The sequence below is a fragment of the Bos taurus genome, chromosome 20 (genome assembly GCF_002263795.3).
Source record: "Bos taurus isolate L1 Dominette 01449 registration number 42190680 breed Hereford chromosome 20, ARS-UCD2.0, whole genome shotgun sequence".
Taxonomy (NCBI): Eukaryota; Metazoa; Chordata; class Mammalia; order Artiodactyla; family Bovidae; genus Bos; species Bos taurus.
This window is the reverse complement of record NC_037347.1, coordinates 304,993-332,168: the sequence shown is the minus strand read 5'-3', so window position 1 is coordinate 332,168 and position 27,176 is coordinate 304,993. Positions and strand designations below refer to the sequence as shown.

The 27,176-nt window shown below is 40.4% G+C and overlaps 1 protein-coding gene and 1 non-coding gene across 2 annotated transcripts; both read left to right on the top strand.

Annotated features, from left to right (window-relative positions):
• Positions 1-4,701: 4,701 nt before the first annotated feature.
• PANK3 (pantothenate kinase 3) lies at positions 4,702-26,515 on the top strand. The gene is made up of 7 exons (NM_001075463.1): positions 4,702-5,044; positions 11,188-11,540; positions 15,696-15,949; positions 17,919-18,095; positions 19,059-19,182; positions 23,873-23,998; positions 25,371-26,515. Exons 1-7 carry the CDS (start codon positions 5,017-5,019, stop codon positions 25,419-25,421), a joined length of 1,113 nt encoding a protein of 370 aa, NP_001068931.1. The 5' UTR covers positions 4,702-5,016; the 3' UTR covers positions 25,422-26,515.
• On the top strand, positions 19,559-19,630 carry MIR103-1 (microRNA mir-103-1). Its single transcript, NR_031265.1, has one exon. It is a non-coding gene; the product is annotated as a microRNA mir-103-1 (primary transcript).
• Positions 26,516-27,176: the final 661 nt, after the last annotated feature.

Sequence of the window (27,176 nt, the reverse complement as noted above, 5' to 3'; positions counted from 1 at the left end):
CCAACTCTACACAGTCCATGGATTTCTCCAGGCCAGAATACTGGAGTGGGTAGCCATATCCTTCTCCAAGGTATCTTCCCAACCCAGGGGTCCAATCCAGGTCTCCCACATTCTAGGCGGATTCTTTACCATCTGAGCCACCAGAGAAGCCCAAGAGTACTGAAGTGGGTTGGCCTATCCCTTCTTTGGCAGATTTCCCTGACCCAGGGAAATCTGGAGACCCCTGAACCAGAGTCTCCTGCATTGCAAGTGGATTCTTTACAAGCTGAATTATCAGGGAAGATCCATACTATTTAAATATACTTTCAAAGTTATATTCATGAACATACTACTATATAGCAACCTCCTTGTTTACCGTCTATGTCCCTCAGTAGAGTATAAGCTCCAGGACAATGGGGGCTTTGTCCTGATCTTCACTGTATCCCTCACTGCTAGAACTGTGCCTGGCACACTGTAGGAGCTCCATAAGCATTGGTTAAATGAAGTTCTTGATTGGAGCACTTCTCTCCCTCTTTGCTGCCACCACAGATTCAAGCTTATCCTCCCCTACGGTTCCCAGAGTGCTCTGGGAGCTCCCCACTCCACTATAGACTTGGTAACTGATTCCATGATTCCAGAAGCTTGAGGTGACCAGTCTTTACAAGTCATGGCACGTCTCCAATCCACCCATTTTTCACAAAGCAGCCCTCAGAGTAGCCTTCTATAATCATAGGTCATGTCACTCCCCTGCTTAAAGTCCTCCAGAGGTCCTCCAGGCCCAGCACACCCATGTCTCCAACTCCACTTCTGATCACTTTACTTCTTGCTCTCTACTCCCCACATTCTGCTTCTGTCTCTCCAACCAAAACTATCTTTAGCAGCATCTACAACTCTGTCCTCCCGAGCAGTTTACAGGAATCTCAGCTCATATGCCATCTCCTCAGAGAAGCCTTCTCTGACCATCCGAACTAAAATGCAGCCCTCCTCTTCTCCTGAAACCCCAGGCACCCTCCAGCACATTATCCTGGTTACTTCCTTCACATCACTTATCACAGCATATTCCTGTTTACTGATTTAACTTATTGTTTCTCTCTTTCTTACCTCCCCCTCAGCCAGCATGTACTGCAGTATTCGGAACATAGTCAAAACTCAATTAATATTTGTTGGACAGAACTGTGTTTCCACTATCATGATGGTGATTATGGTGATGCCGATGACGCTCATACAAATGATGCTCCGCATAGGGAGACGCTGGTTTGATTCTGTAGATTCAAGGACTGACTGGAGCTTGTTCTTAACCATCTAATTAGAGACAGAATCCATTGTTACAAGCTTGGTCTGGGCTTTGCAGCTAGAATGTGTGTGTATTTGTGTGTGTGTGTGTTTTCTTCATACCAGGAGACCCCATAATCATCACTAGGTACCACCTACCACCTGTCTCCATGGAGACACACTCATTAAAGCAGGATGAGGGTGTGTCAGGTCTCCTCTATCACGCTGCATGATGGGGTGGATTGTTTTCGGGACACATATACATATTGAGACAGGAAGTACTCAGGTCAAGAACTTCTCTTGGGGTCTTCCCTGGTGGTCCAGTGATTAAGAATCCGCCTTGTAATGTAGCGGACACCGGCTCAATCCCTGGTCTGGGAATATCCCACATGCTGCAGGGCAACTGAGCCCTTGTTCCACAATTATTGAGCCCAGGCTCTGGAGCCCGGGAGCCACAACTACTGAAACCCATGAGCACTACAGCCTGTGCTCTGCAACAAGAGAAGCCACCACAATGAGAAGCCTGTGAAACATAAGTAAAGAGTAGCCCCTGCTTGCCACAACTACAGAAAACCTGCTCAGAGCAACAAAGACCCAGCACAGCCAAATTAAATAAACAAATATTAAAAAACAAGAACTTCTCTTGGACCCTTTAGATTTTCCTTGCAGCTCCTGCACTTACTCTGCCAGGATGGGTGCTGAGGACACGCTAGGGAAAAGAGAAAATGCAGTGAACCCGACAGCCCGAGGGAGGGATTGGGGCCAACAGCCGAAGGGGCTGCAGAAGATTCTGGCCAGAAACTGAAGCAACATGACCTTTCAGTTTCAGTAACACTGGAGAAAACGTAAAAGAAAAACATAGTGGAACTTACCTCCTATTAGTCCTAAAAAAGGGATATATGTTAGTGAACTTTAATTCAGAGAGGGAAGAAATCTCAAACAATTGTTTCATTTTACAGATGAGTAACTTGAACCCAGAGAGGAGAAAGGACTTTCCCAGGGTCATACAGAAATTCCAAGGCTGATCTAAGACTAGAATTCTACTTGTATTTGAAAGTCAAGTGTTTTTCTCACACGTGACATCACAAATGTAAGCCTAATGTTAAAGCTAAATTAAACTAAGCCATCCATGTATGGCCACAGAAACTAGCAAAAGCCTGTATCCAAATTCCTATGACTCTCATTTCCAGCTCACTTTCCTTCTGGTCCATGGGCAGCCTATCACAAGGCAAAGGTGTCACTTCCCCTTTGACTTCCAAGCTGATGCCACAAAATAAGGCCCGAACCAACGAAAGATGTCTGTTGGTAGACAACAGTATGCACACTAGGCTTAAGCAGACAGTGAATCATATTAGATAGTGAACACTCCTTGGAACCATGTCAAACCAGAAGTCATGGCTCTCACTCAAAAAAAAAAAAAAAAAAAAGTGGGAAAACAGGACTATTCTGTATAGAATTCTGCATTGCAGGTGGATTCTTTACAAGCTGAATTATTAGGGAAGATCACCTCAGGGGTGTGTGTGTGTAATGGGGGGTGGGGGAGGTTAAAGTCTACTACTCAAGGTTCTAAGTTACCAGGTCACATATCTGGGAGCTCAGAAAAATGTATCTACTAAAAATACACATAAAAATATATTTCTAAGTAATAAACGTGGAAACAGGGATCAAAATAACAAAAGATAAGGAACTGCAAAGCACCAATCAGACCTGGAATCCAATTCTAAGTAATTACCTTGGACAAAGAGTCTAGATATTTAACCTTTCTCCCTTATCTTTACAATAAGCATAATGATGGCAATAAAAACACAGTCATCCTTTGCTGATCACTTCCTATTGGACAGATAATGAGGTAAGCATTTTACATGCCTTCTTCCATCTCAGCCCTCATCCCTATCCTATTTTTTAGGCATCATTATTCCCAAGGAGCGGAGAAGGCACTGGCACCCCACTCCAGTACTCTTGCCTGGAAAATCCCATGGACAGGGGAGCCTGGTGGGCTGCAGTCCATGGGGTCGCTAACAGTCGGACACGACTGAGCGACTTCACTTTCACTTTTCACTTTCATGCATTGGAGAAGGAAATGGCAACCCACTCCAGTGTTCTTGCCTGGAGAATCCCAGGGACGGGGGAGCCTGGTGGGCTGCCGTCTAGGGGGTCGCACAGAGTCGGACACAACTGAAGCAACTTAGCAGCAGCAGCAGCATTCCCAAGGAGAATCAAAGAGATGAAGTAATTTGTCCACATTTATAATCAATTTGTAGAACCAAGAAGTGAACAAGTTTGAATTTTTAATCATTATATTTCAAAGGGTGATAAGGATTAAACTTAAGTTAAAATTTAAGAAAAGCAACTTGTAAAGTGCTATCTCTTCGTATCTGCTCCCTAAATGATGGTTTGTGTCCCTTCCAGTTCTTATTCACAATCCTTGTCATAATCTCCACAAAGAAGGTGCAGTAAGGCTCAGTCCTCCATTGCCAACTCTCAAATCATTTACTGCCACAATCACTAAATTCCTGATCAGCTAATTGGGGGAGGGGAGGCCAGGAGAAGACCCTCCCCCGCAAGCTGTCCCTTCCCATTCCAGAGGACTCAGAACCTAGAAGGCACAGGGGAAGGAGTGCAAACAAGGGCATTTTTTTCTCTGGAAGTTAGTCTTCCCTTTGGAAGAAGGGAGCTGAGGGGACATGGAACCACAGCAAAGGGCGCCTTCTCTGCAAGTGACAACTTCTCAGATCCTGTCTCTTCTTCAAAATGAGTGATAAATAATTGCACACACTTCACAAAGATACTGAATTAAATAATTCCCCCAAAATGCTTAGCAGAGTGCGCATGACTGTTGGTAGAATGGTTACTGAATGGTAAACATTCAGTAAATGGTACTTATTATTGTTATTGCCATTACTATGACTCCCATCATCATCCCAACTCCAGCATTCGAAGTGTCTATTAAGCCAGCGGATTTCTTCGTGAATAACTTTAATTTACAAATGTATTCAGCGGTATTTTTTAAAGAGCGACTCTAGAGCCCTGTACTTATAGCGTTTTTTCTGGCACACTGACCACATTTTCTGCCTCCAGGGGAAGTCTGCAACTTGCAGGACAGCCATGACAGGACCAGCAAAGAGTTCCTTCCCCTTCTCTCTCCCCTGCCGGGCGAGGCTAGCGAGCTGGACTTCCGAAGCCCGCCCACATCAGTCTCCATTGGTTGCCTCATCACTGGCGTGATTAAAGCCCCGCCCCCTTCTCTCTGGGACCACTCTGAGGCCACCTCCGGAAGGGCAGGGGCCTCGGAGGAGGGCCCGCGATGCATCCTGGGTTTTGTAGTACATCTACAGGACTGTAGCCTGAGAGTGGGTCCTCGCCACTCGGGAAACTACAATCCCCAGCAGCAGGGCGGAGAGCGGAGGGAGTGGGGGCTTGCATCACGTGGGAGCTGGGCCTGGGCGGGCTGGTTCTCCGTGCGGCGGCGGCGGCTCAGGGGACCGGGGCCTTTTGTTTGGAGCGGCGGCGGGGGCCCCGGATCGGCGAGGCCGGCGGCCTGCCCCTACTTGCTCGGTCCCGGCCGCCCCTCTAGGGGGTGGGGGGCCGCCCCTTGGGCCGGGCCTAGCTTTAGGCGCCGCCGCCCCGCCCTTGGCCCGCCCAGCCCGGCCCGAGGGGAGGAACTGGCCCGGCCTCCCCGCGCGGCCCAGAGCCACCTCTGGAGTCGTAGCTACTGCCCTCCGCGCGCCGGACTAGAGGCTACCCCTCGCCCCTCAGGCAGACGCCATGAAGATCAAGGATGCCAAGAAACCCTGTAAGATGGGGGTTTGGGTTCGTCGGGTTGGGAGAGCACGTCAGGCCGCGTCTCGAAAGCCCTTGGCCGGGCGGCCTGCTTCGAAACGGGTTGCTCCCGCCGGCACCGCGCGGGATGGGGGCGGAGGGACGTTTTCAGCACCAGGTTCCAGGCTCTCTTCCCATCCCCCTAAGCTCGGCTGGCGAGCACTTGCCGCCCCCCCTGGCCTTTTCTCGCACTTCCTCCCTGAGATCTGGGAGGTGCAAGCGGGAATTTTTGTTTCGGGGTTTGGCAGGCAAGATTAGAGCTACCAGTCCGCGTTCCCAGTTTCCTCTGAAGTAAAGCTGCAAACTGGTGGTCACGGCTGTCAAATTGCGCGGGGACATTCATAACTTTTTTTTTTTTAATCTTTGAGTTTTTTGCTTGTGTCCTTGAAATCCACGGTTCCCGGGAGTTGTCACTGTTGTTACAATTAGAGCTTTTAAACACACGTGCGTGTAACCTGCCGGTGGGTGATTACCATAGTGTGTTTTTATTTAGAATGACAAATAGTTCTTCGTTGTTAAAAGAGCAAAACTACCGGTATTCCCGCCACTCAGAGCAGACCTCTAAGAATGTTTTGGTGACTACTCATATACAGATTTTTTTAAGACTATAGAGCATGTACGTAAAATTTTTTCCCCTATATTTAAAGAGAGTAGGTCGCTTTTATTTGCTTCCTTTTATTTTTAGACTATTTAAAACTTCTATAAATGCCTTATTTAATCACTCAGCCATTGTCATACTTGAAATCCATTCTTCAGGGCCACTAGGAATACGGGATGCATGCTTCTGTCTTAGAAATGTATTGGTATTTTGCCACTTTACAGTGTCATTTGATTCTCCTAACAGTTCTAGGAAATCTCTTGCTGTAAAAACGGAGCGCGATCTTGCCTTTTACCGCCCCTCCGGTTTTTTGAAAACCTCCGTGGAGAGTCAACATACCAAAGCTCTCTGAAATCTGCTTATTGTCATTTAAATGTGAGATAATTTAGTTTTAATTTAATGCTGAGGAAATTGAACTTACTGGGCACCGGAGTAACTTTTCCGAGGCTGCACCGACCTACTCTATGCTAAATAAGGTTCGATGCCCTCGGGCTCCTGACTCATAGTCCTTCGTTTTTTTGTTTTTTGTTTTTTGTTTTGCACCTGTAGGGCATAGTCTGAATACTTAAGGAAGCACAAACCTTTCTGATCTGGTGGTTTTATCTGCCAACTAAAACACGTTTTTTTTTTTTTTTTTAATGTTTATTTGGCTGCTCTGGGTCATCATTGCAGCTGGGTCTCAAGTTTCCCAACCACTGGTTGGACCCTGGCCTGCTGCATTGTGGGTGCAGAGTCTTAACCACTGAGCCACCAGCGAAGTCCCCTAAAACATTTTTTAAACAATGATTTTTTTTAAAAGAATGGTAGATAAAGAGTTCTCCTTCATCAGTGTATACAATAGTGATGTGAAGGCTTTAATGACAGTAATATAGAAACACTTCTAATTTAACATTTGCTAAATCAAATGAATCTTAAACAGATGCTGTAAAGTAGAACAGTTGGACATCTTCCTTCAACACATACGTTTTCTCAGCCTGTTTTAGAATTTCCATTTAGGAAAGTGAGTTGAACCTTGACAAGCATATATTCTGACCCCGTGGTATTTTATTTTTGCCACAACAGTTTGATTACTTAGATTGGGCAAACTTGTAATCAGGTGTGGATACCATCTCTGTCAAAGGTGTTTCATATTTAGCAAAGATGATAATTTAGAGTTTATAAAATAAACAGGTTTGAGGACTAATAACCTATTTTTATATGTTTATTTTTTTATCTTTTAACTTTTTGTAGTGGGGTATAACCCTCTGACAAAGTTGTGGTAGTTTCTGGTGCACAGCAGAGCAGCTCGGCCATTCTCCCCCAAACCCACCTCCCATCTAGGCTGCTGCATAACGTTGAGCAGAATTCCATGCCCTATACAGTAGATCCTTGTTGGTTATCCATTTTAAATACAGCAATGTGTATGTGTCCATCCCAAACTCCCTAGGAATCCCTCTCCCCCTTCCCTGGCAACCATAAGATCACCTAGTTTTTTAGAAGTAATTTACTTATTACTACATTGTGGTACGTTGTGAGACCATTAATTATGCTGAAAAAGTCAGTTAATATGATTTAGAAGCCTGAAATAACATTGCCAGTTTCTAATATGCAGAAGATGACTTTAGGTCTACTCAGTTCTTTACAATAAATATAAAGAACGTCTTGTTTTTGTGCCGTGGTAAAGAAAGTATTTCAACTATGAACTGTTGTGGATACATACATACATACATACATACATACATACATACATATATATATATATATATCTGGAAAGTATTATTTCTTTTCTTTGTTTTTTGGCCCAAGCTGCGCAGCATGTGGAATCGTAGTTCCCAGACCAGAGATGGAACCCTTGCCTCCTGCATTGGGAGCTTTGAGTCTTAAGCACTGGACTGCCAGGGAAATCCCTGGACAGTATTTCTGATGTTTCAAACCACTCGGGTTAGCTAAAGAAATATTTATTTTGTTTTGTTTTGAGTTCTTGTGTAGGGCTTCTTTCTTTGATTATAACTTTAGTGAGCACCTGGTACGTAAGGCATGTGTCCATGCGTTGCGTTGTTTACTCCTTAGAGGGGCACTAATAACTCAGAGTGTGTCTCATACTAGGTAAGCAAGTGACTTTGGTGTGGCACACTTCCTTAACAGATAAGTGTTAGAAAACATTGGGTTTTTTGATGCATCACTAATAATATACCAGCTTATAAACCACATGCATGTATTTAAGCAGAAAAGAAGAAAAGGAATTCATCCTGTAGATTGTATAACTAAAGGGTGAGCATTTGAAATTGTGTATTTAACTCCAGGGGAAGGATGAAGTGAAACATTAATGCAAGTTTTTTGCTAAAACCAAAACGATGGCAATATTTGCTTTACCTTTACTTGTGTTCTTCACTCTACTTAAATAATAGGTAATAAAGGTCTCAACAGTGGTGGTCCTCTGTATCTCAGCTCATGTGACTTTCTAAGTTAAGGGTCAGCCTTTGTTTTGGTTACCTGTATGGCATGCAACATGATTAACAAGGTGATAATAAAAGTTTTATATATAAAGGAATTCCCTGGCTGTCCAGTGGTTAAGATTCTGGGCTTTCACTGCTGTGGGCCCAGGTTCTGTCCCTGGTTGGGGAACTTAAGAGCCCACCTGCTGCAGGACAACTAATCCCACACCCCGCTGTGAAGACCCCGTACAGTACATCCCCCCGCCCCTGCCCCGTTTATATGCATATTATAATGTGGTGCGGTATAGGCTTGTATGCGTGCTTTGCTGATCCAAGCAGTCAGATACCTGAAGGTTCTGTCAAGACCAGAGAGGGGTATGTAGCATATGTGTGCTGTTTGCTTCTGTGTAATTTGGCCTGTTTATAAACTGAGTCACTACTTAGGAAGAATCACTTCAAATGGATGGTAAGGTGCAGTTGAAGGTGATAGTTTCTGATATCCCCTGAGATGTAACTAATTTATCAAAATGGGGGATATCTTCTGAAGCTTGTCTGAGGAATTATAATACTGAAGGTGTGAAAATGGTTTATTTTCTTAGTCTGTCTGAAAACAGCACTTTTATTTGGAATGATTCTTGGGAAGAGTGAAATGCCTTTTATTCAAGAACTTGAGCCATATCTGGAATTTACTAGTGCACGTGTCCAGTTTAGAATTTTGTTCCTTAAAATAATCCACTAATGTTTTGAACATTTTCACCTTTTGCCTTCTCTTTCTGCTAAAGAACAATTAAATCTAGTTTGGCATAGTATCCCTTTGGGCAAAAATCTACATGGGGCCAGTCTCAATTAAATAGCTTTTTAATGCTTCTCCCCTACCCTTACCAACACTTAAGGAAAGACCAAACTTTTATTTAGTTAGTTAGTTTTGGCCACACCAAGCAGCTTTTTGCTTTGCTTGGTTCCCCAACCAGGAATTGAACCCTGACCATGGCAGTGAAAGCTGGGGGTCCTAACCAGTAGGCCACTAGGAAACTCCTGCACAGCTTGTTTGGAAATGAACAGTCTGCCCTTGTGGCTAGAATATCTTCTGTTTAATTATCTGAAAAGACATTCAGTTTTCTTCTTTTGCATACATAATCTGCCTGGTAGGTAGCACTCTGCTTAAGGTGGTTCTGGATATTTTTGTTACTTATGGGGGACTGATAGAGCAGTTCTCTTGGGCTTAGGTCAGAAATAGAGTAGAAGCTCCTGTTTTTTGGAGGGTCACATAAACAGATCTTGAGAGATTCTAGGAAATGCTCAAAAGACTGGAGAAGATAATGTTTATTTGCCATCATCAGAGGAGTTATTTATATTTATAGATTGTGTATTTTGTTCATTAGATGTGTATTTTGGTTCTTTTTTTTTCCCCCCACCTTGACAGTGCAGAGTTTTATTCCCAAAAGAATGAGAAATGCTTAGGCTATATGTAGGAAGTAGGATGCTTTTGTACTGTAACCTACTTTTAACCTGTCCCTAGGCTAGAAGCAACAAAGCTATTGATAGATTTGCCTGATTTCTTTAGAAAGTGATATTTTTCTTACCTCTTGGAGCTATCAGTAGGCCTGTGGTTGTACTTAACTTTGTAGTTTTATTGTAAGTAAATAAACTTTAATTTCGTGGCCATTCTCCCTCTCCCTTTGGTTAATGACAAAGTAACCAGCTTAAATATTTGCTTTAATGGCAATGGCAGTTAGATCACTTGCTAGAATGAAAGGAGTGGATCATAATTAAGAACATGTATTTTCTGTATTCTGATGGCCTCCTCCATACTTTTTGAATGGTGATTGATTCTCTGGCATAAGGAAATAAATTCTAGAACTCTGCTGAACTGAAGGGATCTCTGCAAGAAAGCAGGGAGCTATCATGTTCTAGTTTGTATGTTATGGTTACTAAAACATCATGTTCTGCATTATAGCGTCTCCAGTTACCCCTCCTTTAAGAGCTGACTCTATTTTTTTTACTTATTTAAGATGGCCTCCATTGCTAGCCACCTGACAAAACAGAGAAAATTTAGTTTCTTCAGCATCTTAGTTGTTTATACAAATCTATAGGTGACAAGAGCATAGTGCCTGAACAGAGAAATGTACAGAATCCTTTCTCATTGAGTTGATGTTCCCAGTTTCTAACGGTACACTCATACCAAGTAAATATAAATGCTGAAGAAACAGAGTGGAATTTTAGAGGGAACTACTTATCCTTGACAACTTATGCGTAATGAACTGTTAAATACCTGCTGTTAGGCATTTTGTAATCTATGTATCTTAACTATGAAATTAGTTTTCATTCACTGTCATGATGATTAAGATCCCAGAGAAGAGAAAGAGACCTTAAGGAAACTAAGGTTTTGACAGGTTAGTGGTTTCTCCAGTGTCAAACAGCCCAGTTAGTAAGAGTACCAAGTCCCAAGTCCAGATGATGCTCCCTACCCGAGTGTGCCTATCTCCAGGTAACGTTATCAACAGCTAATTTTTATTAACCAGAGGCCCTTAAAGAAGCCTAGTAAGTTTAATGGGCAAAGGAAAAAGTTTCTTATAAGGAGGTTCTTTTCTCTTGGGTTACTTGACATGATTCTAGACCAATTTTATTACATTAAAATCTTTTTAGAAACATTTTCAAAAGGTGATGACATACAACTATTAAGACAAAATTGGTCCTATTTTTTGTCTTAATCTCCTGGAGCACATGATAAGTATATAGTAAATGAAAAGAAATGCCTACTTGTGACAGGTGTGTGATATATGGTTTCTGCCATACATCAGCATGGATTATCCATAGATATACATATGTCCACTCCCTCTTGAGCCTCCCTCCCACCCCTCTAGATTGTCACAGAGCAAGAATTAAAAGGTCCTTGGGATCCAGGAATCCTAGGTTTCAGGGTTTTTAGAAAATGCACAGAGTAACACTTTGAAGGGAAAAGGGTGAGTTGCACATGGAAGATGTGTCTTACTTCATAAGTTGACTGAGTGCATGGTTCACAGTAAATAAAGTTTGTGGTTAATTAACTAGTTCCTCATTTGTATTTCCAAAATCAAGATATATATTTTAATTTTTTATCCACAGCTTTCCCGTGGTTTGGCATGGACATCGGGGGAACTCTGGTAAAGCTATCATATTTTGAACCTATTGATATCACAGCAGAGGAAGAACAAGAAGAAGTTGAGAGCTTAAAAAGTATCCGGAAATATTTGACTTCTAATGTAGCATATGGATCCACTGGTATTCGGGATGTACACCTTGAACTGAAAGATTTAACACTTTTTGGCCGGAGAGGGAACTTGCACTTTATCAGATTTCCAACCCAGGACCTGCCTACTTTTATCCAAATGGGGAGAGATAAAAACTTCTCAACATTACACACGGTGCTATGTGCTACAGGAGGTGGTGCTTACAAGTTTGAAAAAGATTTTCGCACAGTAGGTATTTCACTCAGAGGCAAAAATTGATACCCGTTCTCTTCAGTTTTTAAAATATGGGGCCTGGTTTCTGTCTGGTATGTTCCTTGGACTGGTTCTCTGTGCTGATACAGAGGAAGTATATATTATTGACTTGCCCCCCCCCTTTTTTCTTTTTAAATTTGTATTAGGATATTTGCTTTACAGTGTTGTGTTGTTTTCTGCCATACATCAGCATTGATTCCCCATAGGTGTACATATGTCCACTCCCTCTTGAGCCTCCCTCCCACCCCTCTAGGTTGTCACAGAGCACCAGGTTGAGCTCCTCATATTGTACAGCAAATTCCCGCTGGCTATCTATTTTACATTGGCAAGGTAAAGAATCCGCCTGCCAGTGGAAGTGATGCAAGAGATATGGGTTCAGTCCCTGGGTTGGGAAGATCCTGGAGTAGGAAATGGCAACCCACTCCAGTATTCTTGCCTGGAAAATCCCGGGGACAGAAGCCTGGCAGGCTATGGTCCATAGAGCTGCAGAGTCAGAGGCGACAACACACACACAGTGCACATGTTTCATTGGAGCTCTCTCAGTTCTTCCCACCCTCTCCTTCCCCAGCTGTGTGCACAAGTCTGCACTATCTGTGTCTGTATTGCTACCCTGCAAACAGATACATCAGTACCATTTTTCTCGATTCCATATATATGTGTTAATACATGATATTTGTCTTTCTCTTTTTGACTTAGTTCACTCTGTAAAACAGGCTCTAGGTTCATCTGCCTCACTCAGTTCAGTTCAGTCGCTCAGTCGTTTCCGACTCTTTGCGACCCCATGAACTGCAGCACGCCAGGCTTCCCTGTCCATGACCAACTTCCGTGTCCATTGAGTTGGTGATGCCATCCAACCATCTCACCCTCTGTCATCCCCTTCTCCTCCTGCCCTAAATCTTTCCCAGCATCAGGGTCTTTTCCAATGAGTCAGCTCTTCACATCAAGTGGCCAAAGTATTAGAGTTTCAGCTTCAACATCCGTCCTTCCAATAAACACCCAGGACTGATCTCCTTTAGAATGGACTGATTGGATCTCCTTACAGTCCAAGGGACTCTCAAGAGTCTTCTCCAACACCACGGTTCAAAAGCATCAATTCTTTGGTGCTCAGCTTTCTTTTTGTCCAACGCTCACATCCATACATGACCACTGGAAAAACCATAGCCTTGACTAGGCGGACCTTTGTTGACAAAGTGCTTTTCAATATGCTGTTTAGGTTGGTCATAACTTTCCTTCCAAGGACATGGCTGCAGTCACCATCTGCAGTGATTTTGGAGCCCAGAAAAATAAAGTTAGCTGCTGTTTCCCCATCTGTTTCCCATGAAGTGATGGGACCAGATGCCGTGATCTTAGTTTTCTGAATGTTGAGCTTTAAGCCAACTTTTTCATTCTACTCTTTACTTTCATCAAGAGGCTCTTTAGTTCCTCTTCACTTTCTGCCATATGGGTAGTATCATCTGCATATCTGAGGTTATTGATATTTCTCCTGGCAATCTTGATTCCAGCTTGTGCTTCCTCCACTGATCAAATTCTTTCCTCCTTGTGGCTGAGTAATATTCCATTGTAAATATGTACAACTTAATTTATCCATTCATCTACGTGACTTAACTTTTGATTGAACCATTTAAAAACCTTTATACAGTGAGTAAAAATTGGCCAGAGTTGGGCCTGTTATACATAATATTTGGTAAAATCTGGTAAGTTTAGGAACTGCTACAAAGTTACAGTAGACATAGACTCCAGTGAATTTGGTAGTGTGCAAAGCCAGATATAAATGGGGCTTGAAATATTTGCATATTGTTATTCTGTGTTTGCCTGGTTTTTTGAGTATTGATCTAGTCATCTCTCCTAAGGACACCCATCTTCCCAGACTCCAGCTAAAGTCTGTATGTTTTGATTAATAGACACCTGAATGAAGTTCCTGTTACCCCTTTTTTTCTTGGGTTTTATATCATCAACCCCACCAAATTTGAATCTTGAAGTGGGGGGAGGGGGTCATTTGGATGTAGCAAGAGGATTATGCAAGTATTGATTTCTGTGCTGGTAGGGGTTTGCCAAGATTCCAGTCCTTCCCATTAGAACAAAGATTAACAAGTTGATACTTAGATTTACTGAAATTTGTTTTTCTTGAAAATATGCACGCTGCTGCTGCTGCTAAGTCGCTTCAGTCGTGTCCGACTATGCGACCTCATAGACAGCAGCCCACCAGGTTCCCCTGTCCCTGGGATTCTCCAGTCAAGAACACTGGAGTAGGTTGCCATTTCCTTCTCCAATGCATGAAAGTGAAAAGTGAAAGAGGACCATTTAAATATGCCTGTGAATTTCTCAAAGTCATTTAAGAAAAATCTATTAATAGAGCATAAATGATCACTTATATGGCTCACAGAAGTGAATACCTTGTAATTTGGGGTAGCTTAAAAGTCTATAAATTTTTACTAAAAATTTTTTTTTTTAGTAAAAAAAAATGATGAGTAGTACTGATTTGTATTCAGTTTATTGAGTAATCTGACCATAAATTACATGAATTTGAAACCAGTTTGTTTGGATGTGTGATACTTAATGGTTGCCAGTGTTCTTGCCAAAAGGAGTGTCCTTGAAGCCACCTCTTGTCAAGCCATTGGAAATACTGGTATTCAAATTGGAGAGTTCTAATTTTTCTTAAAAGAAATATAAGTATTTTCTAGTGATGAGGTTTTATAATATTTGTTTTTGTTGGTGTTCAGTCATTTATTAAGTTAATATTTGAGCATGTAGTATTTATTAGGTTATTGTGCTAGACACTGAGAACTCAGCTAGGAATAAGACACAGACTAGGCTGTCAAAGAGTACAGTTTCCTAGACCACATGGTTAAGTGAATTACAAACAGAAGTACAGTGCATTATGATTAATACTATTGCTATGAAAAGAGATGCCATGGGAACTCAAGGAGGATACCTGATAAGTATCCTCAGGAGTGATACCTCATAAGTCCTTAGAGAATGGGAAAGCATTATCAAAGCTCAGATCTTTTATAGCAAATATAATCTACTCTTTACTAACCAAAAATGAATTTAATAATTTCACATTAGTACTGAAACTATAATATAAACATAGGAAATTAAGGTATAACTGATTAATTTTGTATATCGGTAAGTAGAAGTAGGTAGATTCTCTGGTAGGGTCACACGGGAGGGCATAATGAAGTAGTTAGATTTAGATGCTTGTATGGACATAGATTAGGGCTTTCCAGGTGGCTCAGTGGTAAAGAATCCTGCCAGTGCAGGAGACGCAGAAGACACAGGTTTGATCCCTGGTTCGGGAAGATCTCTTGGAGAAGGTAATGGCCACCCATTCCAGTATTCTCACCTGGAAAATTCCCTGGATAGAGGAGCCTGGCGGGTTGTAGTCTGTGGCATCACAAAGAGTCGGACAGGACTGAGCACCTGAGCACCCACTTACGTGTGTACATAGATCTTAATTTCTAAAGCCACACATGCTAGATCGATACAGTAAATTTTATTGGAGAGTCAAATATGTAAGTGGTGTTGCTATTGTGATATTACACAAGATAAAGTTCCAAACAAAAGTGCAACACTTCTTAGTTTATATGACGGTTGCATTCCTTGTAAATTTAGGATGTATTTAAAACCGTGTAAAAAATACCTTGTATTTATACACATAGATAGATAAAACACTTGTTTACATAGGCTCAGGTTATTAAAAACATTTTCCTACTACTGTCTGAACAAAAATATCTTGTCAGAATGTTCAAAGATAATGCAGAAAAAGGGTTAATTCTTTGTTTTGCACAACTGCCCGCCCACTCCAGATATCTGGTACCCCACCCAAGTCCCTGCCCACTAAATGTTAGTTTGATTCTTCCCTCCTCCCCATCTTGATGAAAACTAAAATGTCCCGACAGGTTTTCAGAATGCCTCTAGAAGTAATACTACCACTCCTGAGAACCACTGGACTAAATGAAGCCCCTAAGAGATTTTGGGGCTTCAAAATCTCTTACAAAAGAAAGCAAGTAAAAATGCAGGGGTTGTAGCTGGTTTTGAAGTTTTGTGAAGTACATGAAAATTATATACTTAAGTATTTTGAGTGCTGTTCTTTGTTCACTTTATAAAACTTGTTTTGGGGTTTGTTTACAGATTGGAAACCTCCACCTGCACAAACTGGATGAACTTGACTGCCTTGTGAAGGGCTTGCTGTACATAGACTCTGTCAGTTTCAATGGACAAGCAGAGTGCTATTATTTTGCTAATGCCTCAGAACCTGAGAGGTGCCAAAAGATGCCTTTTAACCTGGACGATCCCTATCCGCTCCTGGTAGTGAACATTGGTTCGGGAGTCAGTATTTTAGCAGTCCATTCCAAAGACAACTATAAACGAGTAACCGGAACAAGGTGGTAGCATTTTTGTTCTTAGAGCAGCATTCATATTGTTTTATTCTTAGAAATTGTGAAATTTATCTATCTATATGGTAGCTTCATCAGAAAAAGTGTATTATGCAATAGCTAGAAATGTAGAGTAAAAGTTGTAGTGTTGCAGATAGTACTGTTTTATAAGGCATGTGTGTAGACTCAAACTAAAATCATGAAATGTTTGTATTGGTTAGTGTCAGTTGTCATTAAAATTTCCATAATGAAGCATGAATTTTTATCTGGAATGATTCCAATAATACTTCCATTTTCCAAAACATTTTTCTCATTTTTATATAGATATATTTAAGCCTAAAGCTTACCACCTGCTATTTGATTCATAATAAAGTGCAGAGTATTTGGGGTTTCCCTGATGGCTCTGTGGTAAAGAATCCACCTGCCAATGCAGGAAACGTGGGTTTGATCCCTGATCTGGGAAAATCCCACATACTGCTGAGCAACTAAGCCCATGCACCACATTATTGAACCTGTGCTCTAGAGCTTGGGAGCCACAGTTGCCGAAGCCTGCGCACTAGAGCCGGTGCCCCGCATCAGGAGAAGCCAGCACTGTGAACAGCCTGTGTGCCACAACTGGAGAGTGGACCCCGCCGTCCCCTCTGTGGTGTTGCCCATGCAGCAACACAGACCCAGTGTAGCTGAAAATAATAGTGTTTTTTTTTTTTAAGTTGAAGTATTTAGCAACCTTCTAATTAATTCAATAGGATGAATTTAACATGAGTTCTTACCTGGTGGCTCAGATAGTAAAGAATCCGCCTGCAATGCAATTTAGAAGAACCAGTTCAATCCCTGGGTTGGGAAAAATCCCCTGGAGAAGGGAATGGCTACCCACTTCAGTATTCTTTGCTGGAGAATTCCATGGACAGAGGAGCCTGGTAGGGTACAGTCCACAGGGTCACAGAGTCAGACATGACTGAGCAACTTTCTTTTTTTCTATAATACCTGAAATATAGATGTGAAATGAGATTTTTAAATTTACCTTATGATTCTAATATGTACTTCATCAACTTTTAAGGAAACTTGACGAAGATAGATTTTAGGATTCTTAAATTAGGTTGTTTTGTGGCAGCGAGGGTGTGGGAGTGGAAAACACTTTATTTTTTGGCCTCTTGGTGTAACGTGAAATCTTAGCTCCTAGACCAGGGAACAAACCCACGGCCCCTGCTTTGGCAGCACAGAGTCTTAACCACTTGACTGCCAGGGAAGTCCCCAGAAAAACTTGTAATTTCAATATAGTACGCCTATTTGAATGGTACTTAAATTTAATTAGTATTCTATTTCTATGGTGACTGAAAATCTACCTCCATTGTAACTCTATGCCAGAGAATTACAGGGAAGTATTACCTACTTAAGTCAATTCAAAAAGATAGAAATTCAGTCTGTTAACTAGATTCCAACAGTGATTCAGGAGTAGAATCTGTTAGAAATTCAGGTGAGATTAAAGGAGCAAAGGTTTTGATTTTAAGGATTAGAGAAACATGATTTCATTTTATGAGCATATTCAAAGAGTATTAAAACCAAGTTAATTTCTGTCTGTAAATGATCTCACTGTATTCATTTCAGAGTCATGTAAATGTTTATGTGTTGACTTAGAGTTACAATTTTCCTTTTAATTTGTGTGGTGCTAACTTTTGTTTAAACACTCGTTTTTCACGCACACAATGACGCGCGTTTTCAGCAGTTACAGTGTGCAGTACCAGGTGAAGACATGAGACACAGAAGGTCTCCCGTGTCATGTTGTTTCCACAACAGGATTTTTTTCCTTTGGTTTATTCTTTGATCTGATAAGTTTGGTTTTGCTTTGCATTTTTCTTAGGTTTAGTAAATGTTTTCTATTCATGTGTTTAACTGAATAAGTGAGTGCTCCATCCTTTTACATTGGAGAAAGAATGCAGTGTGTAAATGCAACTTACCACATTTTGTTTGTTTTCTTTAGCCTTGGAGGGGGTACCTTTCTGGGTTTATGTAGCTTGTTGACTGGCTGTGAAAGTTTTGAAGAGGCTCTTGAAATGGCATCGAAAGGTGACAGCACGCAAGCTGACAAACTCGTCCGTGATATTTACGGGGGAGATTATGAAAGATTTGGTCTGCCTGGCTGGGCCGTGGCATCTAGGTAAATTTAACATTTACACTGTAATTAAGCTTGCTTACTTAGGTTTTAGAAAGCAGTGTATCAGGAAGTTGTAAGGGGGCTTCCTTTTACCCAGTTCATTTATAAGTTTTGAATATCTGTGTGATTTCAAAATTAAATTTACATTACGAAGTCTCCCCTCAGTGCGTTGTAGGAAACTTCTATTCATTCTTGAGTATCCGTCTAGTGTTTCTCTATGCAAATACAAATACATATCCTTATCCTCCTCTTCTAAAAGGTAACTTTTAGAAGATAACGTTAAAATGCCATTATATAGCATTTTATAGCATACAGTATACAGTTCACTCCCCTTACCATGGTCCTGCACCTACACAATCAGCCATCCTCAGATTAAAAATATGTCCCGAAAGTTGCAAAAGCAAAATTTGAATCTGCTGTGCCTGGGCAACTATTTACATAGTGCTTATATTGTATTAAGTAATATGGAGATGATATATATATATATATATACATATATATATATATAGGTTATATGGAAATACTACATCATTTTGTACAAGGGACCTGAGCATCTATTGATGTTGGTGTCCAAGGAGGGTCCTGGAGCCAGTCCTTCATGGATAAGAGGGGTGGTTGTGTCGTCTGGAACAGCAGTATTTCCTAGTCTGTTTGCCTGCTCCCTTACCTCTCTCTCTCTTTTTCCGCCTCCGTCTTCCTCTTTGTCCTCCCTTTTCTGCGTCCCCTCCTTCTTCTCTCTCTTTCATGAATAGCTTCATGGTGTTTCATTGTGTGACGATCAGTTTGATGTATGTTTGGGTTGTTCCCAGTGTCTGCTATGTGCAGGTCCTTGGGTCATTAAGTAACTTTGTACATGTATACCTTATTTTGCACATGTGTAGATTTATCTGTAGGCTGTAGTTCCAAAATGTATGAGCTGTTGCTTGTTAATCAGCAGATTTGATTTTGTTTTTCATTTCTCTGCAGTTTTGGGAATATGATTTATAAGGAGAAGCGAGAATCTGTTAGTAAAGAAGATCTAGCAAGAGCTACTTTAGTTACTATCACCAATAACATTGGTTCTATAGCACGAATGTGTGCTGTTAATGAGGTAAGTTTTTTTAATTACATGAAAAATGTGAGTTGGAGTTTTCTGTACATGTAGCAGGATTCTTAAGGAGGCCTCTAGGATTTAGATCTCTTAATCCATTAAATCCCAAGGTACACTAATATATATGTTACCTGCCCAACTGTGATACTTCATTTAAAGGAGCAGATCATTCAAATTGGAAATTAGGACAAAGAGATATTTACATTTATCCAGCAACCTTTTCGGAAATGTATGGCCTAAATATCTTGAAATCGTAAAAGAGAGATTCCCCCTAAACAGTAAAACATTTTGAGGTAACTAAATCCTGAAAGTGTGGGTGCTTTGTGTTTTTTCTTCCTGTTAATGTTGCACTTGATGAGAACTTGGAGGTTCCTTGCTGCCCTCGGCTTCTTTACAGTGCTGCCTTGTTGCATATGGATCAAGCAGCATTGTACAGGGCTATGAAGGCGCTGAGGCTGCTCTGCACATGACATTTGAGTGGTGGACACGTACAGAAAGCATGTACTGCTGGGTTTACCTCATAATTGGTTATGTTTGTTAAAGAAGATCGTACAGTTCTGCCTTCATGTAGTAGGTATATGTGCCCATTTAGTTGTTGTAAATATAGTTGGAAATTGTACTTTATGAAGGACTTCTTCATTTGTTCACTCTTTCATTTATTCATTGAATAAATATTTGCAGAGTATCATTTGCCAGGTATTATTCTGGGCACTTGAGGTAAATTAGTGAAGAAAACAAAAATCCCTGACTTTGTGAAGCTTACAGCTGTTCTAGTGATACAGTAAATAAGTAAATTGTTTAGTATTAGGTAGGAAATGCTATTTTTTAAAAAGGGAAAATTACGGACTTTCCTGGCGGGTCAGGTAGTTAAGACTCTGAGCTTCCATTGCAGGGAGTGTGGGTTCAATCCCTGGTCAGGGAACTAAGATCCTATATGCCAGGTGCAGCAAAAAAAAAAAAAAGAGAGAGAAAATTAAACAAATTAAACAGCATTGTGAGTAGACCAAAGATTGGCAGAGGACAAATTAAGTAATTAGGTAGTTAAAGGAAGCCTTTGTTGAAAATGTGACTCTTAGGCAAAGATTTGAATAAGGTGAGAGAATCATGGGTGCAGATCTTGGGGGATAGGGAGGCTCCAAGAGAGAGAACAACTATGCAAAAGCTTGAATTAATGCTCTGAATTATTCCAAATTTAAAATCAGAATTCTGTCTTTTAAGTTTCTTTATAACAGTGTAGTAAGTTAGTTGAGGGAGCTACTAGCAGGTGTTTTAACCTAAAGTTGGGAAATATTTCACTTTGAGGGGCTGACAGTAATCTGGGACCTTTTTTATTAGCTCTTACAGGTCCATTTTTACTGACGAATTAACAGTAATTAAGGCCATACACCACAAGACACCAAGTCACAGGTTCCGAAATACTGTGTTTAGTTGCTCTGTTACATCCAACTCCTGTGACCCCATGGCCTATAGCCCACCAGCTCCTCTGTCCATGGGATTTTCAGGCAAGAATATTGGAGTGGGTTGCCATTTCTGACCCAGGGCTTAAACCCTCATCTCCTGCATTATAGGCAGATTCTTTACCACTGAGCCATTTACCACTTTACTACTGAGTTCAGTTCAGTCGCTTAGTCGTGTCCGACTCTTTGTGACCCCGTGGACTCTGGCATACTACACCTCCCTGTCCATCACCGACTCCTGGAGTTTACTCACACTCATCTCCATTGAGTCGGTGATGCCATCCAGCCATCTCATCCTCTGTCGTCCCCTTCTCCTCCTGCCCTCAATCTTTCCTAGCATCAGGGTCTTTTCCATTGAGTCAGTTCTTCGTATCAGGTGGCCAAAGTATTGGAGTTTCAGCTTCGACATCAGTCCTTCCAATGAACACTCAGGACTGAGCTCCTTTAGGATGGACTGGTTGGATCTCCTTGCAGTTCAAGGGACTCTCAAGAGTCTTCTCCAAAACCACGGTTTAAAAGCATCAATTCTTTGGCGCTCAGCTTTCTGTATAGCACAACTCTCACATTCATACATGACCACTGGAAAAACCATAGCCTTGACTAGACGAAGCTTTGTTGGCAAAGTAATGTCTCTGCTTTTGAATATGCTGTCTAGGTTGGTCATAACTTTCCTTCCAAGGAATGAGTGTCTTTTAATTTCATGGCTGCAATCACCATCTGCAGTGATTTTTGGAGCCCCCAAAAATAAAGTCAGCCACTGCTTCACCATGAAGTTATGCGACTGGATGCCATGATCTTAATTTTCTGAATGTTGAGCTTTAAGCCAACATTTTCACTCTCCTCTTTCACTTTCATCAAGAGGTTCTTTAGTTCTTCTTCACTTTCTGCCGTAAGGGTGGTGTCATCTGCATATCTGAGGTTATTAATATTTCTCCCGGCCATGTTGATTCCACCTTGTGCTTCTTCAGCCCAGGATTTCTTACGGTGTACTCTGCAAACAAGTTAAATAAGCAGGGTGACAATATACAGCCTTGACGAGCTCCTTTACCTATTTGGAACCAGTCTGTTGTTCCATGTCCAGTTCTAACTGTTGCTTCCTGACCTGCATATACGTTTCTCAAGAAGCAGGTCAGGTGGTCTGATATTCCCATCTCTTTCAGAATTTTCCACAGTTGATTGTGATCACACAGTCAAAGGCTTTGGCATAGTCAATAAAGCAGAAATAGATGTTTTTCTGGAACTCTCGTGCTTTTTCAATGATCTATTGGATGTTGGCAATTTGATCTCTGGTTCCTCTGCCTTTTCTAAATCCAGCTTGAACATCTGGAAGTTCACAGTTCACGTATTGTTGAAGCCTGGCTTGGAGAATTTTGAGCATTACTTTACTAGCGTGTGAGATGAGTGCTACTGTCCGGTAGTTTGAGCATTCTTTGGCATTGCCTTTCTTAGGGATTGGAATGAAAACTGACCTTTTCCAGTCTTCTGGCCACTGCTGAGTTTTCTAGATTTGCTGGCATATTGAGTGCAGCACTTTCACAGCATCGTCTTTTAGGATTTGAAATAGCTCCACTGGAATTCCATCACCTCCACTAGGTTTGTTCGTAGTGATGGTTCATTAGGCCCACTTGACTTCACATTCCAGGATGTCTGGCTCTAGGTGAGTGATCATACCATTGTGATTTTCTGGGTCATGAAGATCTTTTTGTACAGTTCTGTGTATTCTTGCCACCTCTTCTTAATATCTTCTGCTTCTGTTAGGTCCATACCATTTCTGTCCTTTCTTGAGCCCATCTTTGCATGAAATGTTCCCTTGATATCTCTTAATTTTTTTGAAGAGATCTCTAGTTTGCCCATTCTATTGTTTTCTTCTGATCAGTTCTTTGCACTGATCACTGAGGAAGGCTTTCTTATCTCCTTGCTATTCTTTGGAACTCTGCATTCAAATGGGTATATCTTTCCTTTTGTCTTTTGCTTTTCGCTTCGCTTCTTTTCACAGCTGTTTGTAAGGCCTCCTCAGATAGCCATTTTGCTTTTTTGCATTTCTTTTTCTTGGGGATGATCTGATCCCTGTCTCCTGTACAGTGTCATGAACCTCCATCTATAGTTCATCAGGCAGTCTGTCTATCAGATCTAGTCTCTTATATCTATTTTTCACTTCTACAGTATAATCATAAGGGATTTGATTTAGGTCATACCTGAATGGTCTAGTGGTTTTCCCTACTTTCTTCAATTTAAGTCTGAATTTGGCAATAAGGAGTTCATGATCTGAGCCACAGTCATTTCCCGGTCTTGTTTTTGCTGACTGTATAGAGACTGTACTGAGCCATTGGGGAAGCCAGTCAAGGGCATAGTTTTCACTCTTCACAAATTCAGTATGCAAAAATGTATACTCTATTATTGTGACAGTAGATACAGATTTTCTGGAAATTCAAACATTGCTTTCTCCATCAGTGATTTTCTAATCTTAGAGGTACCTAAGGAACCAAATTAAAGAGTGACTTGATGGGTTAGGCCGGGTACAGAGAATGCTGGAACCCTGGGAATTGGATGGCTATGCCAGAATTCCAGTCTGTGTTATCTCCAGTGCTAAAGATAAAGTTCTCATGTTATTGCTGAGCATAAGCTGCAACATGCTGACCAGTTTACAGCTTTTTTAAAAAATTAAACACCTCTGAAATACTTTCTTTGGTTTGTCTCCTTTTGTCTCATCAGTAATGTTTCTCCAAATTACTTTCTTTGCTAGATGTATTATTTATAGCCATTTTCAATAACAAGTCTGTCTCTAGATCATTTAGCTAGAGACTTTCTAAACCATTTCTGTTTTGATTAGGCTTTAGTTTTTAGAGCAGGTTTAGGTTCACAGCAAAACCGAGTGGAAAGCCCAGAGTTCGCGTGCAGCCTTGACCCCGCAGATGCACGGCCTCCCCCGCTCTCAGTGTCCAGCCCAGTTTGGTCCGTTTGTTGCAGTTGGTGAACCTCACTGAGAGTCCATAGTTCACTTCTGAGGTCACTCTTAGTGTATATTCTGTGAATTTTGACAAGTGTAGTGACTTGTCCTGAAATAATTTAAGTGTTCAGGATGATGAAGGCATATAGCAGGAATGTAGAAGGCACTAATAAAAGGTAGTAATTGTTTATATTTGTAAATAGATGTAAATACTCATCTGTATTGTATTGTAAAATCTACCTGATAATTCTTTTTTCAAGTTATTTTCCTTCTTCTTTTCTTTTAGAAAATAAACAGAGTTGTCTTTGTTGGAAACTTTTTGCGTGTCAATACTCTCTCAATGAAACTTTTGGCATATGCACTGGACTATTGGTCAAAAGGTCAACTGAAAGCGTTATTTCTGGAGCATGAGGTACGATAGGAAAAACCAAGTTTTGTGAATTTTAATAGCATGCTTTTGTATACAGGTTTCATATATTGTTCTTTGCCTGGTACTTTTAAAGTAAAGTATAAAAATGTGATTTACCTGAATAGTGTATGGTTCCCGCACTTCAGTTGCGTTCGGGGGTGGGGGTCACTGACACCTTGCAGGCTTCCCTTTAGGATGAGAATGTCACAGTTCTGACCAAGAGAGGGCAGTGTCAGATCTGTGAGCTCATTAAATTCTGGGACTGCTTTTATACTTAGTGGATTTGTTACATTGTTTTGTTTTTTTCTCCCTGAGAGAACAAATGTTAAATATGAACAGTAAAAATACATATATAATTTAGTAATGAAAATCTCTTTATTCCTCCCACCACAACCTCACCCCTACCTCCAGAGGTAACCTCAACCACTGTTGACATTTTTGGAGTTCATTCTTTAAGATTTTTTTTTTTTCTTTCACTATACCCAGTTACTTTCTGACCTGGCCAAATACCAGTTCACAAAATGTTTTGAATTATGTAAACGTACCTTGAATTGGTTTGTTTCTGATCAGTTAGATACTTTATTAATCATCTTCATAATACAGATTCTGAGTGTCTGTGCTCTCACGAGCTCCCATGTGTTGTTGCCGTAGCTCTTGCTGTACACGTGAGAACGGGCACTCCTGTGCAGGTCCACCTGGCATGCCCTGTGCTGTTGGCAAGCAGAGCCCCAGGAACTTTGTTCAGGAAAAGCAAGGAGAGCACAGAATTGCCATAATAGTCCAGGAAGCTTTAATAACTAGAAGTCACTGTTTATATATTTCAGAGGTCTATATCTTGAGAATACAGGCTTTAAGAAAAATTTTTTTTCAGTATCTGATAACAGATTGGTAGCTTTCTTCTTTTTTTTTCTTTATTCTTTTTCTTTAAGTGTATAAACATTTGTTAGAAAGTTGGGGAATTCCCTGGTGGTTCAGTGGTTAGGCTTCTGAGCTTCCATTGCTACAGGCACGGGTTTGCTACAGGAACTGGGATCCCACAAGCTGTGGAGCAGCAGCCAGTAAATAAGCTTTAAAAAAAATAAGTTGTCTGTTCTTTTATCCCAAGCATCCATCCAGCTGCCTGTCAGCTGTTAAGATGTTTGATTACTGTCATAAATGCCCTTGAAATCTTCAGGATAACAGAACATACACCTTTGCTTAAAACCCCTTGTTCCTTGCATTATAGCCACTACCTTTCTTCACACCCCGAGGAAGCCGTCCTTTCTGAATTGATGTTCTTAAATAGATTATACCAAATATGTGTTTATAATAACGGTTAATAGTACATGCTAATTTAAAGCTGCACTACATGAATAATTGTTTTTAAATTATACAGGGATATTTTGGAGCAGTCGGTGCACTTCTTGGTCTGCCAAATTTCAGCTAAAGTATCAGGTTTATCTCTGCTAATGTCATTCAAGAGGATCTGAAAACCAGAGGCATTATTACTGAGTTATTTTTCACTGGGAACCAAAGGATAAAAGAGTAGCACTCTTCCTGTTGATTTTTAAATGTCAGAATGGTAAGCTGCTAAATGTTGCCATGTTAAAAAGAGAGCTCCAGTAACATGAAATATTTCTAATTGGATTGCTTTTCTTTCTGTATATAGCCAGTGTTAAATCCTTAAATGCAATACAGCCTCTGATGATTGAGCTTCCTCTCAAAAAGACTTTCTATTTATTTTATGTAGCCAGCATTGCAGTACTGTATGTTCAAACATGAATCTTAAAGTCTCAGAAATGTTTCACTCATGAAAATAATTGATTCTGAATATTTGTTACAAATCTGTTCTGTGTGTGTTTTGGTTACTAATACATGGATAGTAACATACCCTGTGTGGAATCTTACTGAAATGGCAATTAGAAATGATCGTTTTTATGTGATTTTAGAAATGTTAAAGAAATATTAATTATTCATTATTGTTTTCCAAACATATCTTCTCCCAAAAAGTGTGTTTATGTGATCTACCCCCAGAAGTATAAGCTCTTTCAAATGCCATAATTTAATAGAAATACTATTGTTAAACTTTACCTGGAATTTCAGAGTGAACCCTAGGAAATCACCACATAATTGGTGATACTGCATTTTTTGTATTTTGATTATCAGTACATATATATGTTTATCAGTACATTTAAAAATGATTTTTAATTGGAGGCTTAATTACTTACTTGAAAATCTGTTCGTTGAGGTTCCAGAATGCTTCAAATGGGGCGTAGTTAGTTTATGTGTATTGGTAGGGTTCTGTGCTCTTTCTACACCACATCTATCTTAGGCCCAGAGTTAGCCATTTCTGTTTACTTACGTCTGAAGCATCAAAGCTAAAGACTTTCTTCTTTTATGAGCAGCAACAAAATCATTTATTCTAAATGGATGTTAAGGAAATCTAAAGGTCAATGGTTTTGAAACTGGGAATCTGAGGCAGTATTGCAGAATTATGAAAGGATCATTGTATATTCTGGTAATAAAAACATAGTTCCAAAATTTGTATATCCATTTGCCTTGGAATTCTATATTTTGAAGTCATTTTTAAATAATGCTATAAATTTTTTCAGATGTTTACTTTTGCAGTAACGTTTTGGAGATCCAATAATAGTTCAGCGAAGTTTTCTGAGACTGTTAGTGATGATTTTAGGTAGTTGAAAGACTTGGGGAAATTAGGAAAAAATAATTCACTTCCTTAAATTACATCTGGATGTAATCTGGATGTATTTTGAAAATCTGGATGTACTTTGAAGAGTTTAAAACTTGTTTACAGAAAGGAAGAAATGTTACAGTGTGTTTTTACAGTACAGTTTTGCTCCATAAAGAACAATTTTCAGTTGACTCTCAAGAGCTGCTTGATAAAGATATTTCTCAAGTTTTGCATTCAAATACTTAAAATTCAGTTTTTCTTTCTCTGTAGACATGAACATATGAATAAGAGTAATGTTCAGAGGGGAAAGCATGTGAAGGTAATTTTTTAGAATTTAGAATGTTTGGAACTTTGAATTCATTTCAGTCAGTGGTCATTTTGAAAATCTATAATGATTAAACATTTTCTGCTTAAATGTTTCCATTTTGTGACTAGATATTTCAGCCAAAAGCTATCTGTTTATTTTAGAATTTTGTGATTTGGGTATCTGTACAAAAAGATTTTGCTTTA

What these genes read in the sequence shown, in the direction of transcription:
- PANK3 (NM_001075463.1), top strand. Translation starts at nt 5,017, where the DNA reads ATGAAGATCAAGGATGCCAAGAAACCCT. An exon ending in CAAGGATGCCAAGAAACCCT is followed by an intron (nt 5,045 to 11,187) that starts GTAAGATGGGGG and finishes TTTTATCCACAG; the next exon opens with CTTTCCCGTGGTTTGGCATG. An exon ending in AAACGAGTAACCGGAACAAG is followed by an intron (nt 15,950 to 17,918) that starts GTGGTAGCATTT and finishes TGTTTTCTTTAG; the next exon opens with CCTTGGAGGGGGTACCTTTC.